The sequence below is a fragment of the Trachemys scripta genome, chromosome 12 (genome assembly GCF_013100865.1).
Source record: "Trachemys scripta elegans isolate TJP31775 chromosome 12, CAS_Tse_1.0, whole genome shotgun sequence".
Classification (NCBI taxonomy): Eukaryota; Metazoa; Chordata; order Testudines; family Emydidae; genus Trachemys; species Trachemys scripta.
Window position 1 is genome coordinate 19154120 of NC_048309.1, and position 15015 is coordinate 19169134.

Consider the following 15015-nt stretch of genomic DNA (forward strand, 5'->3'; position numbering starts at 1 on the left):
TCAGGGCACTCCCTCCTGTCCTGTTTGTGTGCACAGATCTGTAGGTGTGCGCACGTCAGAGCTGTGCAAATGCCAAGGTTATGCAATAAAACGGGCTGCATGTCTAATTTGGTGGGCCCAGTCAACTCTACGTGCAAAGCTGGCTGGGCATGGAGTCCCCATACTCTATGTACTGCACTGTCTGGTAAAGCCAACGCTGTGTGAAATATAGCAACAAATCTCAACACAGTTCAAAAAATACAGCCTGATTCTGTATAAAGAGAAGAGGAAGAAAGCATGTCAAACTTTCCTGGCCTGTAGTAATTCATTCAATCCCAGGGAACTGTTACCGTTCGCCCTGTTATAGGAAAGCATGTGTGAGGCTGTCAGACCTGATTTATACAGTGGTTTCATCTAACTGAGATGGAGATCAAAACGTCTGTTAAGCTGCCCTGGATGAATGTCAGGGTTCTGCAGAAAAAGGCCCTTTCCCTTCCACCTGGGACACTGTGATTAGGCCATTGTCACTGGCATGGATTCATTTCCATCCTACCTCAAATCTATAATACACTCTGATCAGTACCTAGGAAGCGGCTGCTCTGAACACCAGGGTGGCCAGAGAACAGCTCAGGAAAGGTGTTCTCCAGCATGGCCCTGTCACTCATAGGGAGAGGTGGTTTGCCAAGGTGGCAGCCTGGGATGCCCATTTGCTCAATTCAAGATGGAGTGCTGCAGGCAGGAACTCACAGTCTCTTCTGGGCACCCTTCCACAGGAGTGAGGACAGAATGCTGCATTCTGCTCTATTTCACACCGGTTAGGGGGAGCCCTCAGATTCCCAGAGAGCTGCCAACAGGGTCAACTCACCAGGGCAAAATATGTGCCTCCCTACCCTTTTCAAAATTAAAGCAAATTTACTACCAAAGTCCTTTAGAGGGAGGTGAGGTCTCTGGAAATGTCTATTATTAGATGTCTCACAAGTACAGTGCAAGGGTCCCACATGCACATTGCAGCTAAAGAGAAGCTGTGTTTGACTCTGATTAATATACTGGTGCCTATTTTATTTTATACTGTTTGCAGCCTTACCGGGTTCATAATACACACCGCTCACAACAAGCAGAGAACTCGGCAGAGCTGGGCTGTGTGTACACAGGGAAAAGGCCATAAATTGCCTAGCAGAGCATTTTTCAAACTTTAGGACGTTCCCCGGAGGAAGAGTTAAGATGTAGATTTTGCGTCAGATGCTATCAAAGGCTCCTAGGACTTGGCTAGGTTAAATCTCTCTGCCACATGTGCCTGAGCAGGTTGTTTGCAAAGGTCAAGCTCCCAGGCTGTTGCTGCAGCAGCTAACATTTCTCAGCTGTTCTTGGCTCAGTCCTCAAGGTATGTAGTCTGGGAAATGTCCTCTCAGCTTCTTTGGGGAATGTCTTTCACTGATGTGAGAAGGTGCATCTACTAAAAAAAAAGAGAGATTTTTTTAAATCTTGGTTTTGAAGTGGTTGAGTTTGCTTCCCCAAAGAAAAAGACTATTTAGACTCTCTCACTGATCCTTTTAGAACTTGCAGTTTGTTTCTTTATCTGAGTAAGGTTTCAGGGTTTTTTTTTTTTTTTTTTTTTGAGGGATTTGCTCAACGTACCAAAAGCCTGTGAAATCAGAGGGGCTGGAACCTTAAGCTAATGTAACATCATGTAATTAATTAGCCTGGGTTTGTGAAAAGTGAAAAATTTGGGGAAGTTTTTGCACTTAAATTTAAAAAAAAAAAACTTTCTGCAGATTTCACAGCAGGTCCCAGGGAATTTGCTCTTATATATGGGCAGGAAATCCAGCTGATGAAAGATACCTTCTTTTTTAATTCAGTTTGTTTGTGGAAAAGCATCTGTCAGTGATTAATTTTTGTTTTGTTTTTCAACCTGGAAAACCTATTTCCAAGATCTTTGAGGAGGTGGAATTTTCATGTGAAATGCAAAAATAAACTGTGCCTCTATTGTCTCCCTTTTTAGATACACCATCAGAAGGAAGAAGATTTGCCTTATTTTTTTGTTTTGTTTCATTTGAAAGTAGACAGTTGCAAAAAAAATAAAAATAAAAAAAAAACAAGCTAAAATGACTTTACTACACATGCACCTGTATTTCACTGGTTTGGTCTTCTGGATTATACCGAAATCAACCTCTTTTGTGCTGCCCAATGCCACCGAGCTCCTGCACCCCTCCAGCAGCCCGCAGGCTGGCTTGGTGTCCGGCCTCGGGGTGCCGAGGAGTCGCCGAAAGCGATACATCTCTCCGCGGGACATGAGCGCTCTTTTGGACTACCACAACCAAGTACGGGCACAGGTGTCTCCGCCAGCTGCCAACATGGAGTATATGGTGAGTTTTTGCCATGCTTCCTGAAGGGAGAAGGAACGATAGTGGGGTCAAGGGCAGGTTTAATGTCTTAGCACCATCTGTTGAGGAAGCAGGTACAAAGGGAAAACTGCACCGCTGCAGAATGGAGCCCAGCTGGACTGGCAATGCCCATTACATCAGCACAGCGGATGCCATGCTCAGGCACTGGCCATGTTATTATTGTGATCTATTATTTCTCAGCAACAAGCTGTGTGCTAAGCCCTGCGCAGCAACGCGCAGAGTCAGCCCCAGTCCCAATGCGCTTCCTACCCAAAGTCAAACCTGAGACAAGCGAGGGTCATAAAGAGCCTACCCAGGTGTGGGGAGGGGAGAGGGTGCAGGGAAGTTAACAATAAGCCCACACTGGGTGCTATTACGTTAGGCTTCTTTTGTTTTCTATGATTACTTCTTGTGAGACAGCAGAGTTTCTGGGAGGGACCTGAATGAGGAAAGGGAAGGGGGGATCTAAAGCCCTTTAATGAGTACAGAGCTTTCCTGTCATGTTATGCCCAGCCAGGCAGTGCCCATCGGTTCAGTACAGTGTATGCCAGCATTAGCCCCTAGTACTAGCAGTGCCCTCTGGGTCAGTTTGTTAATAGAAGTTCCAGCTCTTGGTATATTTCTCCCTCTGGTCTACACACAATGTTGCACTCATTTAACTAAGGGTGTGATGCTAAAGCGATGCAGCCCTGTGTGTGAACACTATGACATTGGCTTATATCAGTTCAGCTTATGTCTGTGAGGTAACAGGTACAAATCAAACCAACACACGCCAGGTTCACGCGGAGTTATGCCAGGTTAGCAGCCTCCTTTTAGTAAAACCAGTGCAACCTCTGTGTTTAGACAAGCCCTAATTAGTCAGCTGTTTCCGCCATGCTGCAGACTCTGGGCACCTGGGGGAGGTTTTAGACCTGCAGATAGGGAGGGGCCCACTTGGTTTAGAGCTTATTTCACAAAGGAAAAAGTGAAGAGCTAAGGGAGGGATCCCTATGTGAGTGGCTGAGCTCTGCATCAGCCGGTACCATGCAGCCTGCAGGGCCCCGTGGAGACAGCCTTTCTGAACTCAGTGAGCTCCTTGTTCATGATAATTGTAGTAGCTGCATTTTGCTGTTAGCAGAGAAGATGAAAGCCTGCCACGTCACAGTGACTTCCCCAGCTAGCAGCTCTGAGTGCAGTGGTTGGGGCTGGGGAGGTGGTGAGTCCAATGAAGGTAACTGATATTTCACAGCATCTTCCGGGAAGCCCTGGCTTCCTTTCCTTATGCAATTCCTGGCACACTGATTGCTAACTCAGTAGCTAATGCTAACTGATGCGTCTGTTGGGTTTGTGTCTTTTCTTTTCCTACTCATGTGTCCAAAAAAGGTCAGAGTAGAAACCTGTAGTAACTAAAAAGCAGGAATAAAAAATAACCAAGGTTCTGATCCAAAGCCCATTGAAGTCTGTCCAGGGGGACGCTGTTCACTGACTTCCGGGGGCTTTGGATTAGGCCCTTGAGGAGAAAAGTGCAGCTGTGTTTGCCTGGGAAATGCCAGCTGCTGACAGATACTCTGTAGGGAAACCGCCAAGCTCTAGATTCCATTCAAGGCTCTGGAAATGGCCATGGGGGATCAGCTGGAGAATCGTCAACAACAGACAGAAAAGAGACTTCCCTATGGGCCTGATTCAGCAGAGCGCTGGCATCTTTAACCCTCTGAAGTCAGTGGGAGTCAGCACCTCCCATCATCAGGCCTGTGCTTGGTTCCACTCTAGAGTCCTGGCAAAACCAAATGTCATCTGCTGCAAACCAGGAACAGACATAAAGTGCAAAGAGCAGCCCTGTTTGTGTGCGCCTTGGGAGATCTGCCCCAGGCCACTTCCACCAGTGCTGCCCAAACAACAATGCTGTCTGCAGGGGTGATCTGCCGCATGTGGAAATGTACCATCTTCTCCCCAGAGGCCTGGCAAAGCGATTGTTGGTCATTTCTACTCCCATTTGGCTTTGCTACTGTTCATAGAATCATAGAATAGCAGGGTTGGAAGGGACCTCAAGAGGTCATCTAGTCCAACCCCCTGCTCAAAGCAGGACCAATTCCCAACTAAATCATCCCAGCCAGGGCTTTGTCAAGCCGGGCCTTAAAAACCTCCAAGGAAGGAGACTCCACCACCTCCTTAGGTAACGCATTCCAGTGCTTCACCACCCTCCTAGTGAAATAGTGTTTCCTAATATCCAAACTGGACCTCCCCCACTGCAACTTGAGACCATTGCTCCTTGTTCTGTCATCTGCCACCACTGAGAACAGCCAAGCTCCATCCTCTTTGGAACCCCCTTCAGGTTGTTGAAGGCTGCTATCAAATCCCCCCTCATTCTTCTCTTCTGGAGACTAAACAATCCCAGTTCCCTCAGCCTCTCCTCATAAGTCATGTGCTCCAGAGCCGTAATCATTTTTGTTGCCCTCTGCTGGACTCTTTCCAATTTTTCCACCTCCTTCTTGTAGTGTGGGGCCCAAAACTGGACACAGTACTCCAGATGAGGCCTCACCAATGTCGAATAAATGTTAATGTTTGTTGAGTGCTAACAGCATGATTGGTGCTATACATACACAGAAGAAGACCTGGCCTCAGCCTCCAGGGACTTGCAGTCTAATTCATACACCATCCATACAGGTCTGACCCAGCAAGTGGTGCCTGGAGATAACTACAGGCCTAATTTGGAAAGGTGCTGAAGCACCTCCAGCTCCCATTGACATCAGCACTTCTGAGACGTAGGCCCCATTTTCTGAAGGTGCAATGGGGGTCAGAGTTGCAGAGATAAAAGGCGTCTCACACCCAGCTCCAGAACTAGAGCTTCCTGCTGTAGGTGTGTAACAGGATGCATCAGCTAAGTACCAGGATCACAGTCCCAGTCCCTTTGTTATTCTAACTGCTTAGAGCAGCTATTTCCTTTGTCCTCACCCACCCTGAACAGCTTTGGAGACAAGCCCCAGTCATGCCTGGGAGAGAAAAGGGAATGCGCTGATCTGATTTTGGAAGCTACCTGTTTAGGCCAAGCATGTGTGAAGCACAGACTCCCCCCAGGCAAGTTTGATCCGATCTGAGCACCACGCAAGCAGAACTATTGTGTATCCCTTATGTATCAACATCTAGAGGTGACCCATAATGCACCCTTTCTGGTGGAGCCAACTTACATCCTTTACCCACTGGGGCTGAGAGCTGACCCTTTGGGTGTCACCCACCTAGTGACACCCAGAATCAACCTATGGTATCCCCTACCTAGTGAAATCCAGAATTGGCCTATTGGGAATCTGTTGGCCAGTGGTGGCCACAATTGGCTCGCTCTGTAGCCTCAGCCCTGTGATCCTGATGGTGATTCTGAGATGTCTGAGGACAATGGATGATACAGGAGCCTTCCCTTCTGTTGTCTACCACAAGCTATAAGTTCAGTATTTCCTGTCACTCCCATCTTTTCTCCCTTTGGGGTTGGCTTCCCTGCTTCCAGACAGGAGGACTGATGTGCCATAACTTGTAAGCCCTCCTACGCTGGGTCCTGGATTTTCAACTGTCCACACGTGTTATGGAAGCAGTGACAGGAAACGAAGCTGAAACCATTGCTGCAACCTGCGTCGCAGAGGAGAGCAGGGGTTCCGCTGTTAAAATCGCTGAGTCTCCATTCAGTGCCCACCCAGCAAATGGCCATGCATGTCACTGCAATGGTGGGGGGGCTTTCATGGGCTTATTGCCTCTGAATTAGTGAAATGTTCATAATAGCTGAATTTCCCCTGGTCCAAACTACAGGTGTGAGACGTATTGGGCTCTGGCACGGTCTCCCTGGGACTCTTAAAAGTTGGCTGGACAAGACACTAGAAAACGGCCTATAGGGCAGAACCCATGAGACAGACTTCATGAGCTGGAGTCTCTGGATATGTCTACACTGCAGTGTAAGCCCAGAGTTACCCACAACTTGAGGTAGCGGACCCTGGGTTTGTTAAGCAAGTTCTTGAGCATCTACACTAATTTGTAACTCTGGGTTAGGAATAGTTGAATTCTGAGCCCCAACCTGGGGCCCCAGTATCTACACTGCATTATGTGGGCCCAAGTCCAACCACCTATATCCCAGACTTCCAAGTGCCTCCCAAAATAAGGCTGTTCTAGCCCTTTGTTCCTGGTGTAATGTGGGAAAACTTGACTGTCCAGAGAACAAAGAAAGTCAGCCAGTGGGATTGTGGAATACTATTGGCAGGCTTCCAGAGCATGAGTCCAGTGTGGCTGTGTCTTCACTGCAAAGCAATAGGAATTGAACCATAGGTCCTGGCTTGACTAATGCTCGGATCCTCCATGGGTGGGGGGTCCTGGGATCCTGGATTTGAGCCCTGGGTTAGTGTGATTTGTGTGTAGACGGAAGGGGGTTGGGCTTGAGCCTGAGTTCAAACCCTGGCCTTACATTGCAGTGTAGACACACCCTATGACTCTCTGACCAGCTGGTTTTGAGAAAACCCCCGTCCTTTGATTTGCCCAAAGCTGAACATCAGGCAGGGTTTGCTGAAAAGTACCCCAAACCTGGCCCATTATATAGAAAGACAGGTGATATTCACGGGCTTCGATCCCAAAGCTCAGTGGGGGTGGGAAGGGACCTGGCCTCCTGTCCCATGTGCCACAGAGCCCAGCGGAGCTGAAGGGTCACCAGGCCTCCACATCAGGCCTGATGCAGACACTGCTTGGGCTGTATTTCATGCTCTCAGATAAGATGGGGCACCTGACACTTTGTGATGGATGCTAGGAAACATTTTCAACCTGTGAGGGTGATTAGGCGTCAGGAGAGACAATAAAGGAGGTGGCTGAAGCAGAAAGGCCAGGAGAGATGGTGATCATAACAATATAAAGTTAATACTTTGCCTTTCTACAGTGATGTCCATTTGAGGATCTCAAGGCAACTTCCAAACACCAGTGAGTTTAGTCTCACAGTTGCCCTGCTCAGTATCTCCAGGCCCATTCGACAGATAAAGCAAGTGAGGCACAGAGTGGGAAATGACTCACTCAACGTGTGTCAATGGCAGAACAGAGGCCAGAGGCCAGGCCTCCTGACGCCTAGTCCTGCGCTTTAGCTGCAAGACCACTGCTCCTCTCTGAACAAGTACAAACACAAGTAGAAATGATGTAGGGAAGTGCCCTGCATAATGCAGGAACCTAAGGGTCTTTTCCAGGCCAGCCTTCTTGGATTCTGAGGCAGTTCTCCTGTACACATGTCATGGTTAAATGTTTCCCTTTCATTCTGCAGGGGAATGAGTCACTGTTTCTTGCTCTGGGCTGTAGTCTAATGACATATGTTGTTGCGCCATCTCTTTTTTCCTCACCTAGGTGTGGGATGAGAGACTAGCCAAGTCTGCTGAAGCATGGGCCGTACAGTGCATATGGGACCATGGGCCACCACAGCTGATGAGATACATTGGTCAGAACCTCTCCATTCACTCTGGCAGGTAAGCGACCCACAGCCATGCTCTGATCATGCACGTTGCGTCAAATGAGGTCAAAGTCCTCATTCTCTGCAGACACAGGAGGAACTGGGGAGTCTGACAAGAACCCCGCCTAGGACAAAATTTGATCTAGGTCCGTGGTTCTCACACTTTTGCATTGGTGACCCCTTTCAAATAGCAAGCCTCTGAGTGTAACCCCCCAGTATAAATCAAAAATCACTTTTTTTATATTTAACACTATTATAAATGCTGGAGGTGAAGAGGAGTTTGGGGGGTGACAGCTTGTGACCCCCAGGTAATAACCTCATGACCCCTTGAGGGGTCACAACCCCTGGTTTGAGAACCCCTGATCTAGTTCCATGGACGTCATTATTAGCAGCTTCCTTATTTAGGGCCCGGTTGTCACCCCTAACTCACACTCAGTAGCACCTTGCTCTACTGTGAGTTAAATGAAAGAAAGCAGCAGGACTCCTGGGCGAGTGAGGTGCTGTTCCCAGGGAGCAAGGGACAAGCCCAGGAGAGCCGAAATGAGTCTGGGCCAGGTTCACTGTTGCTCTGAGGAGGTGCAGCTGAACCCATCGCCCCGGCAGTGAGTCTGAGTCACAGCCTAGAGAAAATGCTCCATGTTTGTTTGGGGAGGAGTGTGACTTACTACAGAATGGAAGCTGAAGGGCATGTCTCAGCTTGATCTGCAGACCTTAAGCCACTCAGCTGTCGGTAGCAGGAAGAGACCATTAATATACAGAGAAACCCACTGGACCAGAGTCGTGTTCCTGTTGGCGTTAGTGAAGAGGTTTTTTTTAGAGCCACTGCAGGATGCAACTGGAGCAGGGGATGGGCTGTGAAGGAGAAAAGCCCTGGTTCAAAAACAAAACACTTTGGGTAAATTAGCGAATGTGGCAAGAAATGGAGATGAAAACATCTGGAGATAAATGAGTCGATGTGTGAGTTGGATCAGTTGAGAAGTTTTCTCCTTCCTGGGAAAAGTCCTCTTTTCTCTTGCACTGACAACACGCGGGGGGTGGGGGGGGGGTTAATGGGAGTAAAGAGTGATTTAATGCAGCCAGAGAGGGCCAGATTTGTAGAGTCACTGTTGTACATGCCCCTGGCATGCACGCACACAGCTCACAATGCAGGAGAGCAAAATTATGCTGCCCCAGAGCCCTTAGCACCTGGAGAGACCCAGGGGGAACTTCCACTCACATTTCAAACCCCTGTCCCTCTTGCTCTGTTCCCCGTTTCACTCACTATGAGCACAAAGGGACCCACTCCTCCTCCTCCTTCACTCTCTGCTGTCGCCTCCCATGCCCTTGGGAACTCAGTTCCATTCTTGGTCCTTCAGGGAGCAAGGCGGGCACCTGCTCGCATGGCTCCAACATAGCTAAGGCAAAGCACCTCTCTAGCAAACATACATGAGTGCACCTAGGGGCACAGGCCTGCCCTGCCAGGTCTCCTTGGGGTTTGCTTCCTAGTCCTGGGTAGCGTGGAGGAATAACAGGGATAACATGTGTGATCTTCCACAGGTACCGGTCAGTCGTGGATCTTGTGAAATCTTGGTATTATGAGAAACAGCATTACTCCTTCCCCTACCCTCGTGACTGCAACCCCAGCTGCCCCTCCAAATGCAGTGGTTCTGTTTGCAGCCATTACACCCAGGTACGAAGCCAGAGTCATGTGGGGCAGGGTAGTGGTATTACTAAGTCTGCTGACGTGCCCAAACCAGGAGTTAGATGGTAATGTACCAGGATCAGAACACTTTCCATTGCACTTTGGGAGGTCTGGGCAATCCTCTTTTGTGTTGGTGGGATAGAATGCCCTGCAACTCTGTGTTTGTACAGCGCCTGACACAATGGGGTCCTGGCCCATGGTGAAGGCTCCTAGCTACTACAATAACACAAAGCATAAATAATAATCATTCTAAATGTGGCAACCAAGGGGATAAAGACTTTCCCATGAGGCAAAAGGCAGAGCTTCTCATGAGTCTGATGCAGAGGCACAAACTGACAAAATGCAGTGAAATTTAGCAAAAAATCCCGGCAGACTTCCTGGGAAGCCAGTCCTTCTGCCTGACGGAGGTTTGTGTTTCATGGCGGAGGATGAGAGGCCTGGGGAAGGCAGGTTCAGGCGTTGCTGAGCCCTCTGTAGCGCACCTGGATGGGGACTCAATGAGCATCAGTGGCATTATCCTGCCGCTGCAGCTTCTTAGGGCAATGAGCCATATCACCTAAAGAAACCAGCAGAGAGCCCCCTGATCTGTCCCTTGCCAGAGCTGTCAGTCTGGCACCCTTTGCCAGCACTACATTCATTGCAAACAAGCACCTTAACAAAGCACCATCCAAACACCAGCTCTTTTCCTAGCAGCAGTGGCTGCATTTTCCATTGTTCCGTCTGCTGGCTGGGGAGATGTTGTCTGTGGCGGCTGAGCTAGCTGGAGAGGGAAGGAGGACGAGCAACTCTGGGAGGCTGTCTGGTTTAAATCATAAAGACGAGGCCAAAGGAAGGCAGGAGTTAGCATTCCTGACAGGCTGCCTGCCCTCGGCAGTATCCGTTGTCCTGGGATACCTTGCAGAGCATTTGCCGGCATGAGCATGAGAGGCAGGTATTCACAGAGCTGCTGCCCTGTAACACACACATTGCTTTTAGGTGGATCAGTTTGTTTACATCAAAGAGCTGTGGCTGTAGATGCAGAGAGGTTTCTCTCCACGTTCTGGAGCACAGATGGAAGATTTTAGCCAATTGGCTGGAATGCTCCTTTTTTATTTGGCCTCAGTTTCCCTCTTTACACCAGTAGCACCACGAAGTCTCCAAAAGGGGGGAGAGAGAGCCCCTTCCTGCCTTGCTGATCATGAATCAGCTCCTTCACAACAGAGCAGCTATTTAGTGTGCAGAAATGTCTGGCTGCTCATTAAATACGGCCCCCTCATCCCCCAGATCACATCCAGGAGGAGTGCCGCCAGCACAAGGTGGAAAATGTTCCTTTACTTCCATGGTTTGTGGCAAAGCATTTCTACCCTTTAATTAACAGTGTGCTGCATGGCTCCACTGCTCTGCTCAGTCTGCTTGGCCCCTGGCAATCCCCAGGCCAGTATTTCCATGGGTGTCTGCCACTTACATAGACTTTTCATCCCCTATCCTTCTGACTTGTCTGAGAGCTTGAATATGTCTCAGTCCCAGTGCAGCTGTTGTTATTGTTGTGACTTAAGCACGGTCTGGATAGTGGCTTTAGGGAATCTGGGAGTGAACTAGAAAAATAACAACCACTTTTTATGAAGAGTTCAATTCAATGACCTGAGCAAGTTGGATGGTTTTCCTAGTTCTGATCAGTGTGTGAAGATGTCCACCCCAGGGCTCTCCCAAGGGGTACATATTCGAAAGGGCTGAGGCTGGTCCCTTTTTTGTGGGTACAATCCTCATTTCAACTTAAGGTGTGACAAGGCAGGTATCAATTTTGCAGGCATGAGTTGTGCCCACAGAAGAGAAGTCATTTGACTGGAAAACTGGCCTTACAATCGGTCAGCAAAGCACAAGGCAAATGCAGCAGTAGGCATCCACCAAGACAATCAGCGAGGGGTGTTTTTATTCTCTGTCTTCTGGAAGGGGAAATTCCCGAATAAAATAAACAGAGGTCCATTTGCCTCTGCTTGGCAGGCTCCATGGTTCTCCACCTCTGATGCTTGTGCTTTGCTGTTTGCCACACAATCCTGATAGCTTCTGTTTGACTGTCTCTGATGCAGATGGTGTGGGCCTCCTCCAACAGAATTGGCTGTGCCATCAACACCTGCTCCAACATGAACGTGTGGGGCAGCACCTGGCGGCAGGCGGTGTACTTAGTGTGCAACTATGCCATCAAGTAAGTGAGCGAAGGAAAGGCTCCCCCTGACCACAGGCAACTTCAGAGTGAGGATGGGAGCTGGGGGTTAGTGAGCACCACCTCCCCTCTCCCAACACACCTGCCTGAGTTTGCCATTCACATAAGGAACTTGCCCCGTGGACCAGGTTCCATCTCAGCCTGATCTTGGTTTGCCTGAGGGACCCGTGACAGGAGGGGAGGCAAAATGGAAGCTGGGAATTCTCTCAGCCTTACCTGTGTGCTCACAAACACAGCGCCCTCTGTGTGTTGAACATCCTGGCTTAGAAGCAATTGAGTTGCCCCAGCCCAGCCAGGAGATCTAGTATCATAGAATATCAGGGTTGGAAGGGACCTCAGGAGGTCTAGTCCAACCCCCTGCTCAAAGCAGGACCAATCCACAGACAGATTTTTGCCCCAGATCCCTAAATGGCCCCCTGTCAAGGCTCCTTCCCCACTCTGAACTTTAGGTTACAGATGTGGGGGCCTGCATGAAAACTTCTAAGCTTAACTACCAGCTTAGATCTGGCCCGCTGCCACCACTCCCAATGTGCTAACTCCCTTCCCTGGGGGTAGCCTTGAGAGACTCTTCACCAATTCCCTGGTGAATACAGATCTAAACCCATTGGATCTTAAAACAAGGAGAAATTAACCATCCCCCCTCCTCCCTTCCACCAACTCCTGGTGGATCAAGATCCAACCCCCTTGGATCTAAAAACAAGGAAAAATCAATCAGGTTCTTAAAAAGAAGACTTTTAATTAAAGGAAAAGATAAAAATCATCTCTGTAAAATCAGGATGGAAAATAACTTTACAGGATAATCAAACTTAAAGAGCCCAGAGGAACCCACTCTAACCTTAGGTTCAAAGTTACAGCAAACAGAGGTAAACACCCTAGTAAAAGGTACATTTACAAGTTGAGAAAACAAAGATAAAACTAACACGCCTTGCCTGGCTGTTTACTTACAAGTTTGAAATATGAGAGACTTGTTCAGAAAGATTTGGAGAGCATGGATTGATGTCTGGTCCCTCTCAGTCCCAAGAGCGAACAACCACCAAAACAAAGAGCCCAAACAAAAACCTTCCCCCCACCAAGATTTGAAAGTATCTTGTCCCATTATTGATCCTTTGGGTCAGGTGTCAGCCAGGTTACCTGAGCTTCTTAACCCTTTACAGGTAAAAGGATTTTGGAGTTTCTGGCCAGGAGGGATTTTATAGTATTGTACACAGGAGGGCTGTTACCCTTCCCTTTATAGTTATGACACCCCCTCAAACTCACAACTCTGGGTTTAGCAAGCCAATGCTCAAACCACTGTGCTATCCCTCTCCCCCCCCCCCACCCTTATTGCTCTCAGCCTTTGCTCAGTCTGGGCTCTCCTTTGGTGCCTGGATTAGCCCAAGAGAATATTTTCCTTTGCCTCAAAGGGGCTTAGCAAGTACTTGCATACAGCGTTCCTCTGGGGACAGCCAGAGCTGCAAGCACTGACCATGATGCAAAACACTCTTGCTAATCAGCCTCAGGTAACTCTTCCCCTATGCAGCTGTGGCTCCCTGGGCACCAGGAGGGCTGGACATGAGCCATCCTACACTGGTATGCTGCCGGGACAGTGGAGGTACCTTAGCAATTTGAACATGAGTTAAACATGTGTGTCCAGCTTCACCTTAGTCCAATGATCCAGGGTTGAAACTCCTTCACCCCCTCATGTCAGTAAACAGATGTACACTCACACTATTGAATGCACGCACGTGCAAACACACACAGAGACACCCGACCAGATTGCATGTACACAGGGCATTGTGATGCTTGTTTAGGACTCTATTACAGAGAGAGCCAAGACAGTACAACATTAAGGTTTTATTCCTTCCTCCATGTGTATTGTCCTCTCTCATCAAGCACTCCCTGAAAGTGGAGTTACCCTACAGATAAGCATTCAATCAGACAATAGCACCCCCAACTGGGAAGTTATCTAGCGTAACAAGTGCTGTTTGCAGTCACTGGTTTTGTCACAGGCATCACTAGCTGCACAGACTTCCTGGCTGCTCACTGAGGATACAGAGCCCAGGATTCTTCTGCTTCAAAAGTACAGACCTCTCCCATTTGAGTAAAGAAATCTCCCTGGGCTGCAATGGTATTACAGTTCATCGCACCTGTCATCTGCAGCACTAGAGGGCAACATGGTCAGACACTGTTGAACAGGTGTGATTCTATCCAGTAGGGGCAGTGTGGCATGTGCGTACACACACACACACACACACACACACACACGTTCTCTGAGCACAAACAAGCACAATCCAAAGCATGCTGCGACTCCCATGCCATGCCTTCCTTTCCAGGGGCAACTGGATAGGAGAAGCTCCTTACAAGGTGGGGAGACCGTGCTCGGCCTGCCCCCCCAGTTATGGTGGCGTCTGCAGCAACAACATGTGCTTCACGGGACTCAAATCCAACAAAGTGAGCTGGTTCTGAGCCTCTGAGAGCTCTTCCTGACGGCTGGAAAAGTGGAGCTGCGGCTGGCACCAGGAGAGCGTGGGAAATGCCATGTACAATGTTGTGTAAACTAGGAGAATTATTTATAACAGTGACATTCCAGGCTGCTTCCCCCTCCCCCCCCTCACCCCCACCCCTCCAGCTGCATTTAGGAAGTGTTAGTCAGTAACTGCTCTAAAGAGCTGGCAGGATCTTTCCCTATGGTTATTCTGTTCTATCCCGGCTGTAGCCCACTCCCCTAACGCTGTGTAGGGAATGGTTGAGCTGTCACTTTGTCTCTGTGTTACACAGCTCCCGAGGGAGCGCATGGGGTGGTGTTCCTCTGAGGGCAGTAGGTGCGGTTAGGTTCTCAGGGTAGCAGAGTGTCGAGGGAAAAGTCATAGTGGGATGTCTGTCCTCTTTCCAGCTCTGTGATGCCCCCTCCCCCCAGCTCACACGTAAGGCAGATGATCGTTGTCAATAATGCTCCTCTGAGCGACCCCCATAACTGATGGTCCAGGGAGGAGCTGGGAGGGCTGAGCAAGCAATGGGGAGGACACTGCGCACCCACGGCCTCCCTTGTCAGTGGCTCCACATTCATCCTCCCCCAACGTAACAATAAGCCTCTTTGTCAGAACTTTACAATAAAAGTCTTGGGACCAAGGTATTTGTGCCTGTCTCTGGTGCTGGCCCATCCCCGGGGAACGCACCCTTGCAACACAGAGCAACCCCTAGGCTTCGTTTTCCTCTTTGGAGCGAGACGCCATGTATCGTAGTACAGACGGTGCTGACAGCCCTGGCAGAGATACAGCTGTTCCTCCATGAGGGGAGGGCTGGCGGGCCAGGGGCAGAGTATCTCCAGCCACACACATGAGGGGAACCCAAACACCGACCT

The 15015-nt window shown here is 49.1% G+C and overlaps 1 protein-coding gene across 2 annotated transcripts; it reads left to right on the forward strand.

Annotated features, from left to right (window-relative positions):
* Window positions 1-1261: 1261 nt before the first annotated feature.
* Window positions 1262-14608, forward strand: R3HDML (R3H domain containing like). 2 transcript variants are annotated; one of them, XM_034788040.1, is made up of 6 exons: window positions 1262-1360; window positions 1979-2342; window positions 7692-7810; window positions 9331-9463; window positions 11542-11657; window positions 13988-14608. In XM_034788040.1, the coding sequence occupies exons 2-6, from the start codon at window positions 2082-2084 to the stop codon at window positions 14118-14120; spliced, it is 762 nt and encodes a 253-aa protein (XP_034643931.1). In that variant the 5' UTR covers window positions 1262-1360; window positions 1979-2081; the 3' UTR covers window positions 14121-14608. The 2 variants fall into 2 exon arrangements, with proteins under 2 accessions (XP_034643931.1, XP_034643932.1); XM_034788041.1 differs by lacking the exon at window positions 1262-1360 and adding an exon at window positions 1365-1423.
* The last annotated feature ends 407 nt before the right edge of the window (window positions 14609-15015 follow it).